This window comes from Lissotriton helveticus, chromosome 3_1 (genome assembly GCF_964261635.1).
Source record: "Lissotriton helveticus chromosome 3_1, aLisHel1.1, whole genome shotgun sequence".
NCBI classification, from domain to species: domain Eukaryota; kingdom Metazoa; phylum Chordata; class Amphibia; order Caudata; family Salamandridae; genus Lissotriton; species Lissotriton helveticus.
In genome coordinates, this window is record NC_136061.1 from 483,434,219 (window position 1) to 483,454,689 (window position 20,471).

Below are 20,471 nucleotides of genomic sequence, written 5' to 3' on the forward strand. Positions count from 1 at the left end.
GCTTGGTCCCTTTAGAGATAATATTCAATATTTACTATTATAGTCCACCAATAGACCACTCGTTGCCTCTAGCTGTAAGAGCTGTAGCCATGAGGTGGAAGTCTCCTGTCTACCCCACCCGGTCACGATGTGGAGCGCAGTGGTCCTTAACATGGTCACCGGCAGAGAGCATGGCGCTCCACAGAGAGAGAAAACGAGGCCTGAGAAAACGTCATTTAGCACTATACTTGACTAAGTCTTCATGATTTTATAGAGTATGCCAAAAACATTGTTAGACCACCTTAGATTCTTCATCAAATTCCCATATGAAAAACAAGACCACCCCTGCAACCCACTTCTCTCTTCTGCAAAGCCATGAGTTCCTACTCCTGCCAGAGCAAAACACAATTTAATTTCTTTTCGGTGGTGGGAAACTACAGGGTGGAATAATACGCTGTCTATAAGATGTCTTAAGTTAAGAACTTTTTCGCCATACTGCACAGTATCATTAAAAAACATTGGCAAACCAATAGGTCCTAAAGACAAGACCTGTTGACCCTGCCTAAACCTATTTAACTTGGCAGGTGCTGCAATAAGTTGTTAAGTGGAATGTAAAATGTAAAAATGGGGGAGAGGATAACCAAAGACTAACAAACATATAACTAGGGAAATGTATTATGTGTAGCCAGGAAAGTGGATTAATACAAACGACAATGTATCCTTACATATACAGCAACATTCTAATCCATATAAAAATATACAAGAAAGATTTTTGTATAGGGCACTTCCTGAACTGAATTACTTTGAAGGTGATCTCAAATATGATCATAAAGGGAAATAAGTGGCACTGAAGTAAATTGACTTACCTAAGATCACAATATTTGGTCCAGTGAGGGAGACACGTTTTAACCCAGATGTTCTAGTTAGCCCCTGAATTTATATACTCTTCTCTAACGTGCCAAACAACAAAGGGCAATGCTTTTGTGTCAAATCCATTGGGAGGTAACAAATAGGCTGTAAATACACCAGCCACGTTTTAAGTCGATCTGACACAAGACAGCTTTCTAAAAAAGCACAAAGATAATTTACGGACTGTGGGACCTTATTTTTACTGGCTTCCCCTGCCTTAACAAATAAAGTGATTTTAGGAGTGCCTCGACACCCCAGTGGAGTCTGTTAAACAGGCGAGCTCTTCAGTAAATTCAAGTCTTCAATGAAACATCTGGAGGTGGGAGCCTCAGCTGCAGACACTGGCAGGCACATTTGCTTAAACGTCAAACGTCCAAGGTGAAACACACCCTTTTGGATTGTAAGTTTGCGTGAATGTGTCCTGATGGTTCTTCATTTAAAAAATGCATTAAGGAGGCAAAAGAAAGGGAAATATCTTGCAATATGTAGGACCCCAGACTGGCTCTTTTTGTTTCTACAGAGCCAGTACACATTGTCAAAGGTCGAGCCAGCGCCAAACATTCGGTCACAGCTAGACTCAAACCTTGCTTTGCTCGCCTAGCTCTGGTGGAGGATTTGTTTAAACACTTCACCTCCCGTTGTCATCCCATCGCAATCTCCCCGTGGTTAACTTACACCTTCAGTACAACCGCGTGCTCGCTCTCTTATTATATATCTGGCCAGTTCCCCTACTCTCATTATGTCTACCCCAATTGTCTCACCCATATCCTTGACAGATTTATTTTTTCCTGAGACCTTCCTGTCCTATTCATGCCCGCTTCTTTATCTCGCTGCCTCTCAATTCTTCCTCTCCCTACCTCATTCTTGCAAACTATAATTCTCTCCTCTTCCTCTAGATATCTATCCCTTGCACCTAAAAAAATTCTCTCATTTTCCTCAATCCATTCCTCTCTCATTTCTGTCTTTTCCAGTTTCCTGCTCATTTCATTATTACTCCAGCCCTACCTCTTCGGTCTCTCTTTTCTCCATAAGCGTCACCTCTAGTGCTCTTGTTCTCTCACTTCAGCCTCTCATTTGTACTTTCACCTCCACTTCTAATATTCGGCTTCCATAGTTTCATCCTCATTTCTCATTCTCGAAATTTTTGTCTTGGTCTGAATTTTTATTTTCATAATATCCACCTCTTCTCATTTGTATTCTTTATGTGTGTCTCTCCTGACACAAGCGTCTATCTCTCTCCATCTCCTTTTTCCAACTTCTTTTAACACTGTTTCTGTTCCAGGTCCAATCCTTCCTCTTGCATCTCTTTACTGTGGATGTCTAGGTCGCTACTTCTCATTTCCCGTTTTTAGGTCTCGCTAGACGAAAGCAAAAGCGAAGCTTTTGCTGTCTATGCGAGACAACTTATGTAATCACTTTTGGGGGAATGTGGACAGCAGACTGTCACGAGCTTCTCCTGCCGGAGATTTGACCTCGTGAACGCGCACGCTTTCGCGTTGGTGAACAGGCAGGCACACACATGCACGCAGGCAGGCACACACACACACGAGCGCAGGCAGGCACACACGCGCGCAGGCAGGCACGCACGTGCACACACACGCAGGCACACAGACACACACATACAGGCAAACTCACCCCCCCCCCTTACCAGGCTCGCACCACTGTGGCCAGCGTGTCCAGGTCTTCCAGCCGGGACTGCGGCGGCTCCTCTGGAAGCGGCGGAGGCGGCTCCTGCAGAGAGGTAGGTGGGCACCAGGCTGCCTCCTCTCCTTGTTTTATGTTCGTGCCTGTGTAGCTACTGCACGGACCCAGCGCACTACTCTCCTCACATATTGGGCGCGTGGTCGTGAAAGGAACAAGCCAGGCGGGCCACGCGCATGCGCCTCCCCCCCAAGGAACTCTAACCGCCGCCCTCGTCTGCTCGTCACAGCGCCTCGCGCATACACGCCGCCTCGCGGTGGCAGCCGACGTCATGAGCGTCCTGCTGCCCAACATGGCGGACTTCGACACCATCTACGAGCTGGATGAGGACGAAGAGGAGACAGCTGCGACGGGAGAGAGGGGCAATCGAGTGGTTAGCGACGAGCACCTGCTAAGATACGCACCGGATCCCGTTATCGTCAGGGGCGCTGGACATATCACGGTGTAAGAAGGAGAACGGGGAGTGAGGGGTGGGGGAGCAATGGACAGAGAGGAAAGACTGCAATAGCAGCTGCCTCGTTTAAGCCATTAGGTACACTTGTTGGTGTATGTTTTTAGTTTTTATTAATCACCATCTTCGTCAAGGGGGGATAGATTGTGACTAGATTTATAATCACTGTTCACCACTCTTTCCCAGACCCCTCCTCTGGGCTCCTCCTCTGGGTTATAGGGGATTTGTATACTTCTGGAGCATGAGTAATATGCACAAAGTTATCTTCCTCCCTGCCGCTGCTCAAATACGTATTCGGGCTAAAGTACAGAAAAGCAAGCTGACTGGGGACAATGACTCCCGGCTGACACTGTATCGCCGATAGTGCTTGCTTAAGTTCCGCAGGTCCGGATCCACGACTATTCAATCGTGACACCGGCCGGGTGTTTAGCAGTGGGCACAGGGTGGCATGGAGCAAAGAGCACACACACACTGGAGCAAGAGGTGCACAAGAGCAGGAGCAGGGCAACCTAGTTGGGGCGCCTCCGTGGATGCACCCGGGCACTACACTCTGGGGCCTCCAGTAGCCTCCAGTAGGGAGACCACGCTCCTACTCCCGCTTGTGGCACCCGACTCCTGACACTCGTCGAGCCCTGCTCCTGTGTGGGGGAACCCCGGCTGCAGACCACAAATCGCAGCCTACATCCCCCAGCACGACACAGTGGTTTTCTTCAGTGTAGGGGGAATAGCGGCGTTCTCAGTCAGCCAATTCTATTTCAACACAGGTTGAATTGTTCACCTGTGTTTTTTGTTGTTGTTTTTTTACATTTATTTTATTTTTCCAAATTTTCTATATGAGAAAAACATATCTTCTGTGAGTTTGTTTAAAACAACTCTAGCTGCCTGTTGATGGAACTAAAGCCCACACTTCTTCCAAAGACTTCTATAATACAGTGGGCGTGTGGACCTCCTCCAGCAAAAAGCAAGCCTCTACGGCGTTTATCACCCTTGCACTGGACTTTTGTTTACTGAAGGTTGATAAGGTTGAAGTCTCACTCAGTAAGGTGTTCATAAAAGTTCTATTTCTTTGCTTGCTACGTGTTCCCTTGAGTGTAATCTGGAGACATCTAGTCGCTTCTCTTTGCTTACTTATCTATACTCCTGTACGTACTCTCCCAGGGAAACATTAATAACCAACAAAAGGGTGAAGATATCGTAGCCATTAATTAATCACAGCTACTTTCGTAATATTGTTCAAGATAACATAATTATTTCAACATTTGTTTTTTTTTGTTTTTTGCTACAGGTCTATGTAAAGTAGATACCAACATAAAATGTTACATTTAAAAATAAGTTTTGTAACTAATATCAGGTTTGTCAATATTTGTCCTCGCTAACATTTAATTGTTGTACAATCTAATTACATTTCTGTGAGTCATAATGTACGTTTTTCAACCAATGTATAGTGTCCTAGGGAGTAAATATTGAAGAGCACGTAGACCTGATTTTAGCTTATTGTGGTGCGGCCATCAAAAAACTGAATTTTTGTCCCAAAAAGTAAATGTAAGAGACAGCAGACCTCTGTCCCTGCATTTGCTCTCTGAAATAGGGAAACTGCCATTGGCATTGTAAATGGCAATGTCTTTTATTTATGTGTTGGTTTTTAAAACGTTAAATAAAAGGCATGCCTTTTATTTACGTTTTAAAAACCAACACATAAATAAAAGGTAGTGCCATTTACAATGCCAATGGCTCAAACTCTAACATCTGCGAGACCTATTGCATTGCAAATGCTTGTTCTGTCTGCCTCCACTTCTGTTGTGGCCACCTTCATTTGTCAGGTCGTCCAGTCAAATACATTGCTCTCGTTTTCTTTCTCGCTTTCATTTCTGAAACATTCTTCTCATTCTCCATTATTTCCTCTACCTCCAAGTTTCATTTTCTTTCTTTTCCTCCCTTTCTTTCAGGTTTTAATTTCTTTCATTTTTGAAGAGTTCACTACTTCTTTCTTCCCTTTTCTTTCTTTCACTACCATTTTCTTTTGTTTAATCTTTCTTATCTTAAAAAACACAATTTCTTTCGCCCTTATTTTAGTTTTTTGTTTTTTTTAGCTACCCCATGTTATCTTTCTTATTTTCTTTGTCTTTTAATTTCTCTTTATTTCTCTCTCCATTTTTCATTCGTATTTACATTTATTCTATCATTCCATTCCTTCATTCTTGTGTGTTTTATTAGCTTCATTTTCTGTCTCAGGCCTCTCCAATTCATTATCGGTGCATTTCTTACTTTTAGTTTTGCTTGCTTCACTTATTTTCCCGGTTTCTCCCTTTATTTCATGTTTTACCTTAATTTTTTCACCCCATCTTTAACTCTTTCTTTCTTATTCTATTTCTTTAATTCTTTCTCTTTTTCTTCCGCTTACTTTCTCTCCGTCTCTCTGTTTGCCCTCATGCCAATTTATCTCTTCCTTCTCTTTTTTAATTTTGTTATTTCTTTTTTTTCCCTCCTTCATTAAAATATTTTCCGTCTCTTGTGGGCCAGGTGTAGACTCTGAAAGACATTAAAAACAAATCAAACTTTCCCAGTAGTACAGAGCTCCTAAATGCAAGGAGAGCTGCACTTTGCATGTTGCATATGAAGGGCCCTTACAGGGCTTTAGTTCGTCGGATGGGTCCATCCCAAATGGGACAGATACTCCGCCCACTGTATTATTACAACTGCCATGGGATATAATACACTTGCAGTAACGTGGACGGGATATCCTTCACGTTTGTGACAGAGTAACCTCTCTTCTGAACTCCATATCAGGTCCTTTATTTCCAGTGGCGAAGCTCTCATTATCAGTGCCACGGACGTGAGGGGCGACTGCACTCTACCTATGGTTGTCTTTTCTCCTAAACTGAGCAGCCCATTTCGCTCACAGACAACATGGTCAATGACGCCCTTATAGAGACACTGCTGGTCTCAAAACCAGTTTTCTGGTTTTGAAGGTCACAGTCTCGGGAACACCCATTCCCAAAATGTTCTGAACTAGATTGGCATGAAGTCAAATATGCTAATTATACAGTGAAGAGTGCGGATTTATTGATGTCAAACGTTGCTTCTGATTTCACTGCACACACTGATGGCATTAGTACAGCTCTAGTGCTGCTGAATATTTATAAAGAAATTTGCCATACTGAGTCAAGGATTAACGCAGATCCTGCCTGGACTCTAAGGGGCATATTATAAAGAGAGATATCGCCGCTTTTTCGGCACATAGCGCTGAAAAAAATGGCGATTTTATTATCTCAATATCATCAAGGACACGCTAACTAGCGTCAGCGCATGTTTCCTGGCGACTTTGCATGTCAGCGATCAATATCGCTAATGACATGCAAAGTAGGCGTTCCTTTGTAAAACAACATAGGAATGCTCGCTAACACGGCTTCGCGATATTAGAAAGCCATGCAGCAGACCCGCGAAGCGATATAAATAACCACGCTAAACGCGGTTATCGCAGGAACGTAAAGCCTGCTTTAAAAGTGACTTAGGTATATTGATAATGGGAGGTGGATTGCCAGGTTAGGTCCACTCTCCCTTATCAGCAAGCTTCCCCATAGCGCTGTGAAATCATCGCTGGATTTCACGGGCTATTCCTGGGAAGCGGCCTGTATCGCTGGAATTACATCGCCTGTTGGCAAAACGTTGACGATACGTCGCTACCACGGCGATGTCATCCAGCGATAGAGTAAATTGCGCTAGGCGCGATTTGCGATAATTCTCGCATCTCCTAGATAAAATGCCCCTACGTTTGCTTCTAGTGACCCACTGTTCTATTCAGTTCCAGGGCCCCGCTCTGACGCTTGCTCTTCTCACATGGTTACTGTCACTGCAGACATACACTGCTCTGGCCAGACTCAAGGCGGACCTTCAGGTCGTTAATGTCCTTGCACAGACAGTCACAGTATTTCTTCCTGCGTTAACCAGGCTGAACCACAAGCACCAGGCGAATAAGAGCAACTGTGGTAACATTCATCCTTCACAACAAAATTAGGGCAAATGGTTTTTCCAATTCTGTGTGATATTGAGCACAGACTGGCAACATTGAATGTTCTATGTTGCTCAGATCACAACTTATAGCCTGATTCTTTTCAGCCTAATTTTCAGGTTGATTTGCCAATTGATCCACCCTGCGATTCAGACATTAGTGATACATATAGATAGCACATTTATAAAATTATTATTTTTGTAACATGATAATCAAGCTTTCTCGAACATAAAATATCTATTCTAAGTTTTATGCACTTTAATTTTTTTACGTTCTTGATCTAATTATTTTATATTAAAGAGTACAAAGCCCAAAGTGCTACACCAAGGCAGTCTGTCATATTTTATTTTCTTGATATGAAACTTTGTTTACAATTTTTTTTGTTCATGGTACAATGCAATCTTCTCCCATGTCTTTATATTCGAACAGTGATGATTTGCTAAGACAATTATGAGAAAGGTGAGAAAAAGAATCAAATGCTGCAGTCTTCAAGGTAGGTCAAAGTGTGACAGGCTTATGAGCAGCCAGAGATATCAAGGTTCCTAATATGGTGCAGGAGGTAGCAAATGTAAGCAGCGGTGAACATCCCCCTTGGAAGCACCAGCTGATTCCCAGAAAGACTTGGCACGAAGTTATAACCTGAAATTGCTTCTAATGTGTTACTTGAGCACCAAGAGATCTTCATTTTAAAACTGAGTCCAAATCTAACATCAGACCACAGCTTCCTCCTTCCATTCTACTACTTGTAAGTTCTACAATTCTATCAAACATGCTCATTTGATGCTATCTTGTGGTTTCAGATCTAACTTCATCCACCACATAAGTGTGCCCTGCTACTACAATGTGGATGAACTCAACTAACCCATTTACAGACACAGTTTTGCCGAACATCCAGCTAAATTGTGACTTTAAATGGTTTTGTGTATGAAGCTATGTGCATGTCTGTCTCCCCACACTGTTACAAGTATCACTAAGGACAGTGCCAAAGTTCACCTGGAGCACCCCTCATTAACTCACACATACATACAACCAAGAACACAGGCCATGCTTGTTCCAGTTTGCAATTAATCAGACAGGGCTATAGATCTGTGAGACCAGGATACCCCTAAAGAAGCTCCCTATAAAGGACTTGCAACAATCACAGGGGTGACCCTGCATCTACGTCCCTGGATTCACACTGACTCCTCAAGTGGTGCATTTCCCGGGCATTTTACTGCACTAAAGGGAAGAAAGAACACCTCAGTCATGAAACAGCTTTATGCATGGAGACTAGCAACTAAAGATAGCAACCTAATGCCTTCATTCATTTTGTTGACGTACTACCATTATGTCTTTATGCCACCCAAATGGATGCTAATACTATACGCTGTTAAAACAATGGGGCAGATTTACAAGCCCCTTGCGCCACTTTTGAGTCACTTTTTCAATCTTAAAAGTGATGCATTTTTGGCACAAGAGGCTTGTAAATTTGCCCCAATATCTTTAAAAACTCTCTCTACCACAGGAATGCCTTGAACATTTCGCCTACATACTGCCATTATGTCTTTATGCCCACCCCAATATGTACTGCTAATATGCACTGCTAAAACAATTCATATAGTTGTAAGCTGTGGCTACCTCAATAATGTATCAGCTAAGGATCATAACACCTACATGTGTTTCACTTATGTACATCCATTTTGCCTGTATGTCTATCCAAATATGTATTATGTAAACCACATGACTACTACTATGTAAAACAACTCTACAAATAAATAAATAAAATAAAAGTTTCACATTTTCATTGTTCCCCAGGGCCAAAATGTAGTTGTTCTGACTGTTTATCTAGGAACAGCCTCAATTCTTATACAACATGACGCCCGGTGGTATTTTGGGCACAATCACTTACGTATTTTCCTTTTGGCCCCCTCTCTCCTCTCGGTCCTTGTGAGCCTGGTGGTCCCTGTGTTATAGAGGAAAGAAATAATGAAGAGACAGCATTCCAAACTCGGAAACACTTTTATATGATCAGGACTGTGTTGACTGAATAAGACTACAACGTGCCTAGACAAGACCAGCACATTTCTTTATTCCACATTATTTCAGAAGTGCTCCTGATTAATCATGACTCCATGACTGATAACTCCAGCTGTCTGTAGCAATCTGAGAGGCATTGCAAGGTCATATTTTCACACAAAGAAGCTCAATCTGTTTTAGTGCGACTCAGAGTCGGCAAATATTTGGACGCAATAACCGGCACTTGGCCCCAAAAGTCTATGTTCAGCGAATTGCGTAGAACAAAATGAGAAAAGTATTCCATAGCAAGCTCTGCCAAGTTTCCAAAGGATTAGCAATTTTTTTGCTAAAAAGTAGCAAGACAATAATTGCTGGATACGTTTAGGCAATTATTTGCATGAGCCCCCTTCCTCCTAAGGAAAAGCAAAGTTATCTGTTACTTCACTCCAGTATTTTGGTTGGTAAACTGGGCTGCTAATGTATCTATGTACTGGAAAAACCCTAATGACCCATTAATGACAAGCGGCAGGAAGAACAGAAAATACATACACCTTTGTTAGGGATTTATAGAATTGCTGTGAGTTCACCAATCTATGTATTTATCCACTCCTTGACCGCCCTGGAAACTGGCTTACTCCTCCTAATTGAAAGGGAACCCGAACCGGTGTAAACAGCAATAAACTTACAGGCTTGCTTTGTAGGTAATCGCAAAGGGCACCCCACTGTTTGCCCTTTTGAAAAAATTACTCCAATGGCCATTCTATGAAGCTGGTGAACTGTCTGCAAGAGGAAACCCAATCTGAGGGTGGATAGGTCCTTAGTTATTGCTTCAGTCATTCAGTGAAACATAATTTACCATTAATTAACCCCTATTTTCCAATTTACCATCTCATCAATACCTTTCCTCGATAGGCGCAGTGCATGTTTGTTCTTCTATTCGAGGGAACATATTTGGAGATCGCTCCTTTTTTAGGTCTGGCTTGACAGCATATGTTGCAAGACCTTATGTTTCAATAGAAAATCAGCTTTAAGAAGTAATAGTGAGGGAGGGCCTTGGCTCTGTCTTGTCTTGTGGGAAAGCTTCTGCTCAATAAAGAGGGACTGGGCAGAGTATGGTGCTAAGTCAATGAGGCTATAGGCCTGATCTGTTCGGTATAAAAAGTCACAAGAAAAGGCAGTAGCCTTGACCTATTTATTGTGAAAAACAAGTGGTAATGCAAATAGGCCTTTAAGGATAGCTTGTCATCAAACTGTGTTAAAGCTTGTAAACTAATATATTTTATATGGAATCCCACAGATTATCATAGTGTTTGCTGTTGGTTACCCCATACGGCAAACCCTTAGGGTAGATCTGTACTTTGATAATCCTGTTTGAGAATCCTGGTTTGAGTATCCATGTTGTTTTGCCACCTGTAATTTTGTACATATTTGTATTTTTATGACTGTATATCAATGGCTGTCTTATGGGAAATCTTATGCAAAATGCAGTGGGCCTTAGTTGGTTATGCTAACAAGCCATTGATAAAGGCTACATGCCTGATTAGTCCAATGGAAATGTTATGACAGAAGCTGTAGTTCTTATCTTTTTATTTTGACAAATATTGACAAACATAGTATGCCAATAGGCCTTTAAGGGTCGATTATTATTGCACTGTGTTAAAGCTTGTAGACATAGATTGTGCTACACAAACTCTCACAGAAAAATATGATAGGCAAAACATTTCGGTGATGGTTTCCCCTCGACAAACCCTGCAGGTAGATTTGCACTTCGACAATCTTTGTTAACACCCTTGGAGCATCTTCTTTGCAAACTGTAATTGTGTGTATATTTAAAATATTCTGGCTGTATGCCTGGGGTTTGCTTTGTGTGAAAGCTTATACGGAATTTAATAGGCCTCAGTATGACAAGACACTTGAGCACAATATTTGGAGTAATAAGTGGAGAAGCGTGGCTCAGTGGTTAGAGGCGGCAGACCCGGAAGCTGAGATCAGCCGTGGACCAGGGTTCGATTCCCCGCCTCAGCGGGTCTTGGGCTAAAAAATTCCACGGACTCGACAATTCTCGCTCCGGTGCCTACTCGACTCACAAGTTCACACTCTGCGACTCTGGGCAATAGCTTGCTTAATCTCCACTACAGCCCCTCGCGGCGGGATGCCTGGCTTTCACCTTGTGAATACCCTGTCGGGGTATCTCACAGGGGAATACCAGAACGGGTTCCCTAAGCAAGCGCCTTGAGACCCCTGGGTGATTCGTGCGCTATATAAATCGAAATACATTTACATGTCCTAAACTTTTATATCATCGAAAGAAATATCTGTGACCCTCCTTAAGAGCAGCTAACATCAGGACAATAAAGGAGGCTACCCACAATTTTTTCAAGGATCCATTGAATGGTTTTATTGCCTAATTACATTTCTCAATTTAGCATTTAACCACTGATCCAAAGTGAAGCTTTAATACGTATTAATTCTAGCCTCAGTATAATACCTATATGTTTTTATTAGAAAATATGCTGTTTTCATTTGTGTTCTGATTGATTTTATTTAAATATACCCTACAAAGTATTACAACCACCAATAGGCCTGTGTTGGATATGGTGACAAGGCAGTGATAAAGGCCATAGGCCTGATTGGGTCATTGGGAAAATGTACATCAGACAGCAGCGGCCCATGCAGGTAAGAGCTGTGAGGCTTGGTGGGGGTGGGGGGATTTTGACAGACAATGAAAAATCGTTTATTTAATTTTCCCTAGTGGTCGTCTGCCGAATTCACCCACAAGCCGGCCCCACCACTAATCCCCCCACAACCCGGACCCACCACTGTTAACTACAAGGGCCGAAGCTGAAATAAAATGCCTTAACTCTAAATTGCTTCGTCACACTGGATGGGGCAATCGGTAAGCCCATTTCTGGCATGAGCTCTATAGCCATCCGTGTGATGGCATTTTGCTTGATCACATGTGCTCACCAGGCTGAAAATGAGTGTGTTTTTGTGCTAGAGCTGGTTGTCCAGTACAGTATTTACCTATGTTTTCTTTCACTGGTTCCATTTAATTTATTGTCTTCTTTACCTTTTTAGAGTATTCTCCAGCTCCCCAGAAAGGTCTACTGGTTTGCTCGCCTGCTGTTCGTTGCTTGTGTCCCTTATTCATGGTGGTCACTACTTCTAAACCCCGTGGTCATCTTGGAATTAAAATTGTCCATAGTGTATCATTGTTTTACTGTTCCTACATAATCATCTTGTTTAGAAGACTTATCTTGGCTTCCTTGGATCAGTACCTTGATATATTGCACATATTTAGCATTTAAAGATGGCTGGCCAGTGCAATGTTTTCTGAGCAGTAATCGTGGAATGTTATTATGCCTAGTGTATCATTGCTTTTTACAATTCTAAGATGGCCAACATGCTGCTTCTAAAAATGACAGCTCTGCTGGAACTTTAAAAACAATGATACACAATTCACAATACTATGCAAAATAACTTCCCACTACAATATGTCACTACAATATTTAATTTTATTTTTGCATTACAAATGTATGCTTGGCTATTTTTGTGGGCAGTATATTTTCTTTTTTCTACTTTTATCCTTTACATTTATCTTGAATACATTTGTTTGCTTTATTGTGGATGAGTAAATGGGTGGATGCAAGAGTGCTTTGTTGGCGGATGAATTGATATACAACTGCAACAATGTGTGACAGAGCACATGTATGATGAGGGATTAAGTGTCTAAACATATCAGTGATTGAAGAGGGCCTTTCAGTTTTATGACAGACCTTGGCATTGCACATGATTGTTGGAAGTCTCTGCAGTACAAATCCACTGCTAACGTAATCCCATCATACAGGATGCTTTGACAAAGAGTTCAGAATATAAAGACTGCCCAGTGCTATAGCTATGGGATAGGTAAAGATTGTTTCATGACCATGTTGCCAGATGAATTCTGGAAACGTTTTATGAATTTCCCATGCTTTTGGCCAAGACGGGTGCAGTTTCCTGTTTCACTGTGGCAGAATGTGGAACTGGACATGGACAGATCATCAATATGCAGATAATTGTGTTGTCATAGTGGCAGTATGGAATCCCAATGGCTGCCAGGCTGTTGCAACATTTCATGATGCTGGGCATCCTGCCTTTACACTTACCACAGTGGAGCAAGGAGACAAGGCATGGGGCTGAAGGAAAATATGAGATGTGGCTGACTGCAACAGCAAAGTACCTGCTACAGCCCAATATCCCTTTTTTTAACCGCCAATTTCTATTCATCAGACTTTGCAAACTTAGCAGTTTGCAAAGCCCGCACAGTATAAAAAAATCACTAAGTTTTGAGGCCAACGGCTTTGTAAATGTACTAAAATGAATTACAGGCACTAGTTGCTACATCATTTTTTACATGCCCCTTATCATGTTTGGAAGAAAAAGCCAGTTTGCTCATTTTTAATAGTTTTTGGAACCCATTTTTGACCACTAAAATCACAAAGCATCCCTTTATACCTGAATTTCAAAATCGAAATAATGCAAGTGGAATACTCCTTATTATGCTTAAAACAAAAAAAAATACTCACAGCTGATCCTGGTCGACCTCTAATTCCTGTAACCTACAAAAAAGAATTTATAAGTAAATAATTAGAAAAAAACATTTACTGCAAGCAATGCATACACCTACAAAGGCAGCTACGAGATTGATATTTGTTTGCATCTAGATTGCAACTTGTGGGATTTTTAGCGCTTTTCACAGCCTGCGAAATGGAGTTTTCAGGTTTGAAGGAAAAACTGGGGTGAAAAGGACAATAGAGCTATAGTCGTATTTCGGAACAGCGACAAAAGGATATTTTGCAGTGATGAATTAAAATACTAAAATGTGAGCTAGTGGCGTAGGCATGTTATTGTAATAAAGTTATTAAAATATCTAAAATGTGTCTGAAAAATTAGTTCGACATTTTACGTTTAGTTTCCTCTTCCCCAATCTCATTAATAATGTGAAGTCATAAACTCACTTTATTTTTGTGTCCACTTTACTCCCATCAAAATAAAGTATGCATTGTTCTCCTTATGAGAGCACAGTGTATTTGAATGCATGCGGCCGCACTATTAGCTTGAAAACTAGCAATGAATTTCGGGTGATTTCTATTTTTTTTATTTATCTTGTGCATTCTTGATATGCGAATTCTAAAAGTTTAAAGCTCACCCAATGGATGGCTTTCCAATCCGTGATTGTCTAGTTCTGGTTCATTTATGTATATAAGAACTTTGTTATTGGGGTTGACATTGGTTCCAACTTTAATATACGTGATTTGTTCCTATACATTACGCTGTCTACTAAATCTATCACCTTTGTTATTAAGATATGATATTTTGTCTTGAATTTTATTGGTTCGATTACCTGAAATGAACACGTTTGTTTTGATCAGTAATAGCTTCTGTACATAACAGACAGCAAATAGAGTTGACAAATAGGGGCAAACGGTTTTACTCACGATTTCAAACGTTCTGCCACGATCGAAACGTCAAAAAATGTACACGAGCAGATTCTATGTAGGAAATTATTGCAAAAAAAACTATTACGCAGTAGAATATTTGTGTACACTAGACTGGGCAGTTTTTTTAAAATCAAAAGCCGCATTATCACAAACCAATGTGCCATTGGCACTATTTTATTTCTTCACTTCTAGTCACTATTCCCCACTATAAGATGGAAATATAATATTATACATATCTATGGTTGTGACTTAATAATAGCCGTTGCAAATAATTTGGCTATATCGTTTATGTTATAGGTCCCCTTTTTAGTTCTTGCCTTTGCTATTTGGCGAGACCTCATGCCTCTACATAGTGGGATGAGGTGTGGCGCCGCGGCCAGGGCGACTGACGCTGGAATCTGGGGACCACGGTTCGATCCCCGGCTCCGGCGGCAGGTCAGCCCAGCACCATGTGACTCTGGGCAATAGCTCGCTTAATCTTCCCGACGGCCCCCAGCGCCTAGAGACCCTTACGGGTGGTTGTGCGCTTTACAAATGTGGACTTTACATACACAAAGTCAACACGTACAAACACACACACACATGCTTTCCTACATAGGTGATTTTGTGCAGGCTTTGGCTACTGTGATCAGTTGACTTTACTTATTGACTGAGAGGGATGTCCATGACTCTTAGTATGCACCCACGTATGTTGCAGATGTGACTTAGTTAAACAAGTAGTGCCCATGCCCATGATCGTCCCCTTCAAAGCCCTCAAGTCCTCCCTCGTTCAACTCACCATTCCTGCCCTTCCTGTCCCTCTTACTCTTTTTTACTTGTATTTTCTTTTTTTAACCCTGAGATAGGCTCAGTGACGCAATGAAATTTGAGGTGGCCCCCCTGCAAGTTAAGTTGAAGGGCCCCCTCTGGGCTAAATCAGGAGCTCTCTGGCTGGAGTACTGAGCTGACGGGCCCCCTGGAGCTTGGGGGGCCCCCACACTGCAGGGGCTGCGGGCATGTGTTATGCCACTGGATAGGCCTCCTGGCTCCAAAATTCAGTCTCTGCTGACCATGCTACCATACAACCACTTCCTTCACTGTTAAAATTTCTATTAAGACATGGCTGGTAACTGAAAAGTGCTACTGGGCTGCTCCCGATAGAATTACGTGCTCCTGTGCATATGATATTTTCAGCTATCATTTTATCATAGTCGCCAGACAGGCATGCTGTGTGAGCCAGAAACCATCTGCATTGCTAGTAGCATGCCTGTCTTTGAGAATTTGTGGACCCCACAAAACGTGTACAAAATTAATGATTCATGGATGTGTCTCTTTTTGGAAAATGCTCATTGCCAGATGTCCCTTTCTTGGTCACAGCCTACCAGACAGCACAGCTGTTTGGTTTGCTAAAGACATCTTGGGAACTTTCAAAAAGTTGACCTAGGAATGCATTCCACGTGTTGCCTACCATTGTCTTTGTGGTTTGTAACTCACATCTTTTAGCTTTATATTTGCTGGCTTTATTTGCTTTAAGCTGTCCAGCTTGAATTCATCCTTCCTGTTGCCTAAACCTTGCTTACTGTATTCTTCCACGTACTCACTTTCTGTAAACAGGTCTCTAAATCTTGTTCTTATCCTATCACACTTGCTGTGCACTCAAAGACAGTGGTCAAATGTCAGGCTCTCCCTTCTAGGGAGCTTGGTGTTTATTTTTTTCCTCTTATATTAAAGTGAGAGAATGTATGTGATAATCCTGCTGAATACCCATGTAAAAGGAGAGGGTGTAGTATATTTATTTTTCTAGCACACAGCAAAATCTTTTAACTGTGCTGATATTTCAGAACATTTCAGAATTAGTGCAAATAAAGCACTTTTTTATAATTCTAAAGTGTGGTGGAAACAAATATTTGAATGTGATCAAAATAAATCTTAATACACTAGGTGATGGAATTTGCACACATTATCATTTGTGTGCGGCAAAACCGAATTTCAGTGCAAATGTAATGGTGATTTCAATTGAAAATGTGTTATGTGTAATGGGAGTGCACTACCACACCATGCATTCTCCACAGTATGCCTTTCCACTCTATGCCCTTCTACTCTATGCTACGTCGCTCTACAACATGCTATTCCACTTCATGTCTCTCTACTCTAAGAACCTCTGCGAAACGACACGCCACGCCACTCAACTCTACCCCATTCTAATCTACACCACTCCCTCAATGACACAACACGCCACTCCACTTTACTCCCTTCCACACCACCAACCCAAATCCACTGTACCCAACTCCAATCTATCCCACTCCAGTCAGATGTACTCCAATCTACCCCACGCCACTCCACTTCACTATAATCTACACCAACCAACTTTATTCCAATCTATCCCACTCCACCCGATCTACCCCTCTCCAGTCTTCCCCATTTCATTCTACGCCACATCAGCTTACACACCCAACCCACCATACCCCAATATACCCCACCCCAGTACAGTTTACCTCACTTAAATCTACCCCACTTCAATCTACCCCACTCTAACCCAATATACCCCACTCCACTAAAGTGTCCCCAATCCACTCCACTGCAATTCAATCCACCCCACACCACTCCAATCTACCCCACTTCAATATACCCAACTTTAATCCAACTCACTCTAGCCAAATCTACCCCACTCTATCCCAATCTACCCGCTCTAGCCTAATCTACCCCATCCCACCCCAATCTACCCCACTCTGCGTCAATCTACCCCACTCCAATCTATTGCAATCAAATCTATACCCCACTCAGTCTAACCCAATCAATCCCATCCCACCCCCAACAATATAACCCACTCCAACCCAGTCTACAGCACTCCACTCAAACCTATCCCACTCTGCTCCAATCTACCTCAGTCTACCCACTAGACATCAATCCACTCCAATGTACCCCGATCCAGCCCTCTCCAAGGTACCCCAATCCAACCCACCCACCCCAATCTATCCAGCTTTACTCCAATCTACCCTATACCACTCTACTCTTCTCCACTCCAATCAATCCAGTCCAATTTAACCCACTCTATTCTAATTTGCCCCACTTCAAACTCCATTGCAATCTATCCAGCACCTCTCCACTCTAATCGACCCCACTTCATTCCAATCTACCCTACTCCATCAAAATCTGCCACAATCTAACTTGATCCACTCCAATCTACCATACTCCAATCCACCTTATCTACCCTACCCTATTCCACTCTACCCCACTTCACTCTACACCACTGCACTCCACTCTACCCAAATCTATCCCACTCTACTTCACTCCAATCTACCACACTCCACTCAAATCTACCCCCTCCACTGTAACCTAACCTACTCCACCCCAATCTACACCACTACAATCTACCCCATCCCAGTCTTATCTACCCTACTATAATCTACTCCTTCCTAGTCTGTCCCACCCAATATACCCCACTCCACTCAATCTAATCCAATCAACCCCACCCCACTCCAACCCGATCAACAGCATTCCACTCAAATCTACCTCACTGCTCCAATCTACTTCAGTCTAACCCACTCCACTCCAATATACCCCAATCCAGCCCACTCTAATGTACGCCAATCCAACCCACTCCACTCCAATTTACCCCACTCCATTCCAATTTACCCCACTCCATTCTAAATTCCAGTGCAACCTATCCAACCACACTATATCCCACTCCACTCCAATCTCCCCCAGTTCACTCTACACCACTCCACTCTACCTACTCTAATACACCGATTATATAACACCTTCTACCTCCATCTACCACACTTGCTATCCTACTCTACTTCACTCACTACTACCACACACCACTCAAATCGGTCCCACTCAAATCTAATCTAATCCACTCAACCCAAGTCCACCCCACCCACTCCACTTCAAACTCCACTATTCCAATCTACCCCATCAAATCCACCCACTACAATCAACCCTATCCTAATGCAATCTGCCGACTGAAATCTATCCCACCCCAATATACCTCACATCACTCTAACCAACTCCACTCCAACCACACTCACTCCAATCTACCCCACTCCACTTCAATCTAACCCAATCTACCCCACTCCACTCCACCTCAATCTACCCCACTCCAAATTACCCCATTCTTACCTATCTCACTACAATCTACCACACTCCACTCCACTCCAAAAAACACTACTTCACTGCAAGTTAGAATACTATATTCAACACAATCTATTCCAATCCAATCTACCCCATTTCACCCTAATGTAAACTGCTCCACTCTACCCCACTGCACTTCAATCTACCCCTCTCCACTCCAATCTACCTGACTCCACTCCAATCTACTTCACTCCATTCTTCCCCAATCTACCCCAATATCTCCCACTCCACTCCACCCCATCTACTCAATCCAATCTACCCAACTCCCCCACTCCAATCTATCCAAATCTACTCCACTCCAATCTACCCCAATGTACCCCAATATGCCCCACTTCACCACAATCTACTCTACCCCATCCCAACCTACCCCAGACCACTCCAAGCTACCCCATCCACTCGAATCTACCCAAATCTAACCCACTCCAAACTACCCCATTCCATTCTACCCTACTATAATCCACCCAATCTACCCCAACCCACTCCATTCTACCTCCACCTCACTCCATCCCAATTCACACCCTCCAATCCAATCCACTTCACACCAAACCAGCCCAATCCTATCTACCCCACTCCAATCCAATATGCTCCACTCCAATCTGCCAAAATCTAATCTGCCCCACTCCAATCCAAAACAATCTGCCCACTCCATTCCAAATCAATCTGCAACACTCCAATCTGCCCCACTCTAATCCAAAACATTCTGCTCCACTCCAATCAAAACTAATCTGCCTGACTCCAATACAAAACAATCTGCTCCAAAACAATCTGCCCACTCCAGTCCAAATCAGTGTGCCCTACTTCAATCCAAACCAACCTGACCCACTCCAATCTAAAACAATCTGCCCCACTCCAATCCAAAACAGTCTACCCCACTCCAATACAATACATTCTGCCCCACTCCAATCAAAACAATCTGCCCCACTTGAATCCAATGCACCCCACTCTAAACACATTTGCCCCACTCCAATCCAATGCATCCCACTCCAACCCAATGTGTCCCACTCCAATTCAATCAGCCCCTCTCCAATCCAATCCACCCCTCCAATCCAATCCACCTCACCCAATCTACCTAATCTCACTCCAATCCAATCCATCCCACTCCATCCCAAACCACCCACTCCTTCCTAACCCACCCCACTCCAATCCAATCCACCCCATGCTAATCCAAACCACCCCAATCCAATATACCCCACTCCAAACCACCTCACCCAAATTCATCCCCCCACTCCAATCCTCCTCTCTGTAGGCTAACCCACCCCACTCCAATCTACCCCACCCCATGCTAATCCAACTCATCCCATCCCATTCAAGTCCAACCCACCCTACTCTAATGCAACCCACCCCACCACAATCCATCCCATTCCAATCCAACCCACCCCACTCCAATCCAACCCACCCCACTTCAAATCAATCAACCCACTAAAATCAAATCCACCCCATTCCAATCCACTCCACTCCAATCCAATTGACTGCCACACAATTCACTCATCCACTCCATTCTATCCCACTCCAATCTAATACATCTTAATCCACCCCAGTCCAGTCCACTCAACTCCAAACTACCTCAATCCACTCTACTCCAATCCAATCCACAGCACTCCACACCAAACCAATCCACCCCACCCTGCCCCACCCCTCTGCAATCCAATATAATCCAACCCAACCCACTCCAGTCCAATCCACCCCACCAAATCTACTGCACTCAAATCCAAGCCACTCAAACCCAATCCAATCCAACCCAATCCAATCCACTCCAATCCAATCCACCCCACTTTAATCCACCACACCAACCCCAATCCACCCCATCCAAATCAAATCCACCCCACTCAATCTA

At 42.9% G+C, this 20,471-nt stretch overlaps 1 protein-coding gene across 1 annotated transcript in view; it reads right to left on the minus strand.

The window, feature by feature from the left end:
- COL5A2 (collagen type V alpha 2 chain) overlaps positions 1 to 20,471 on the minus strand; it is a 383,714-nt gene that overhangs the window by 187,561 nt on the left and 175,682 nt on the right. The window contains exons 3-4 of the mRNA XM_078680359.1: positions 13,610 to 13,642; positions 8,938 to 8,991 (exon numbers count right to left, since the gene is read on the minus strand). Coding sequence (XP_078536485.1) covers positions 8,938 to 8,991; positions 13,610 to 13,642 — 87 coding nt within the window. The remainder of the gene's footprint in view (positions 1 to 8,937; positions 8,992 to 13,609; positions 13,643 to 20,471) is intronic.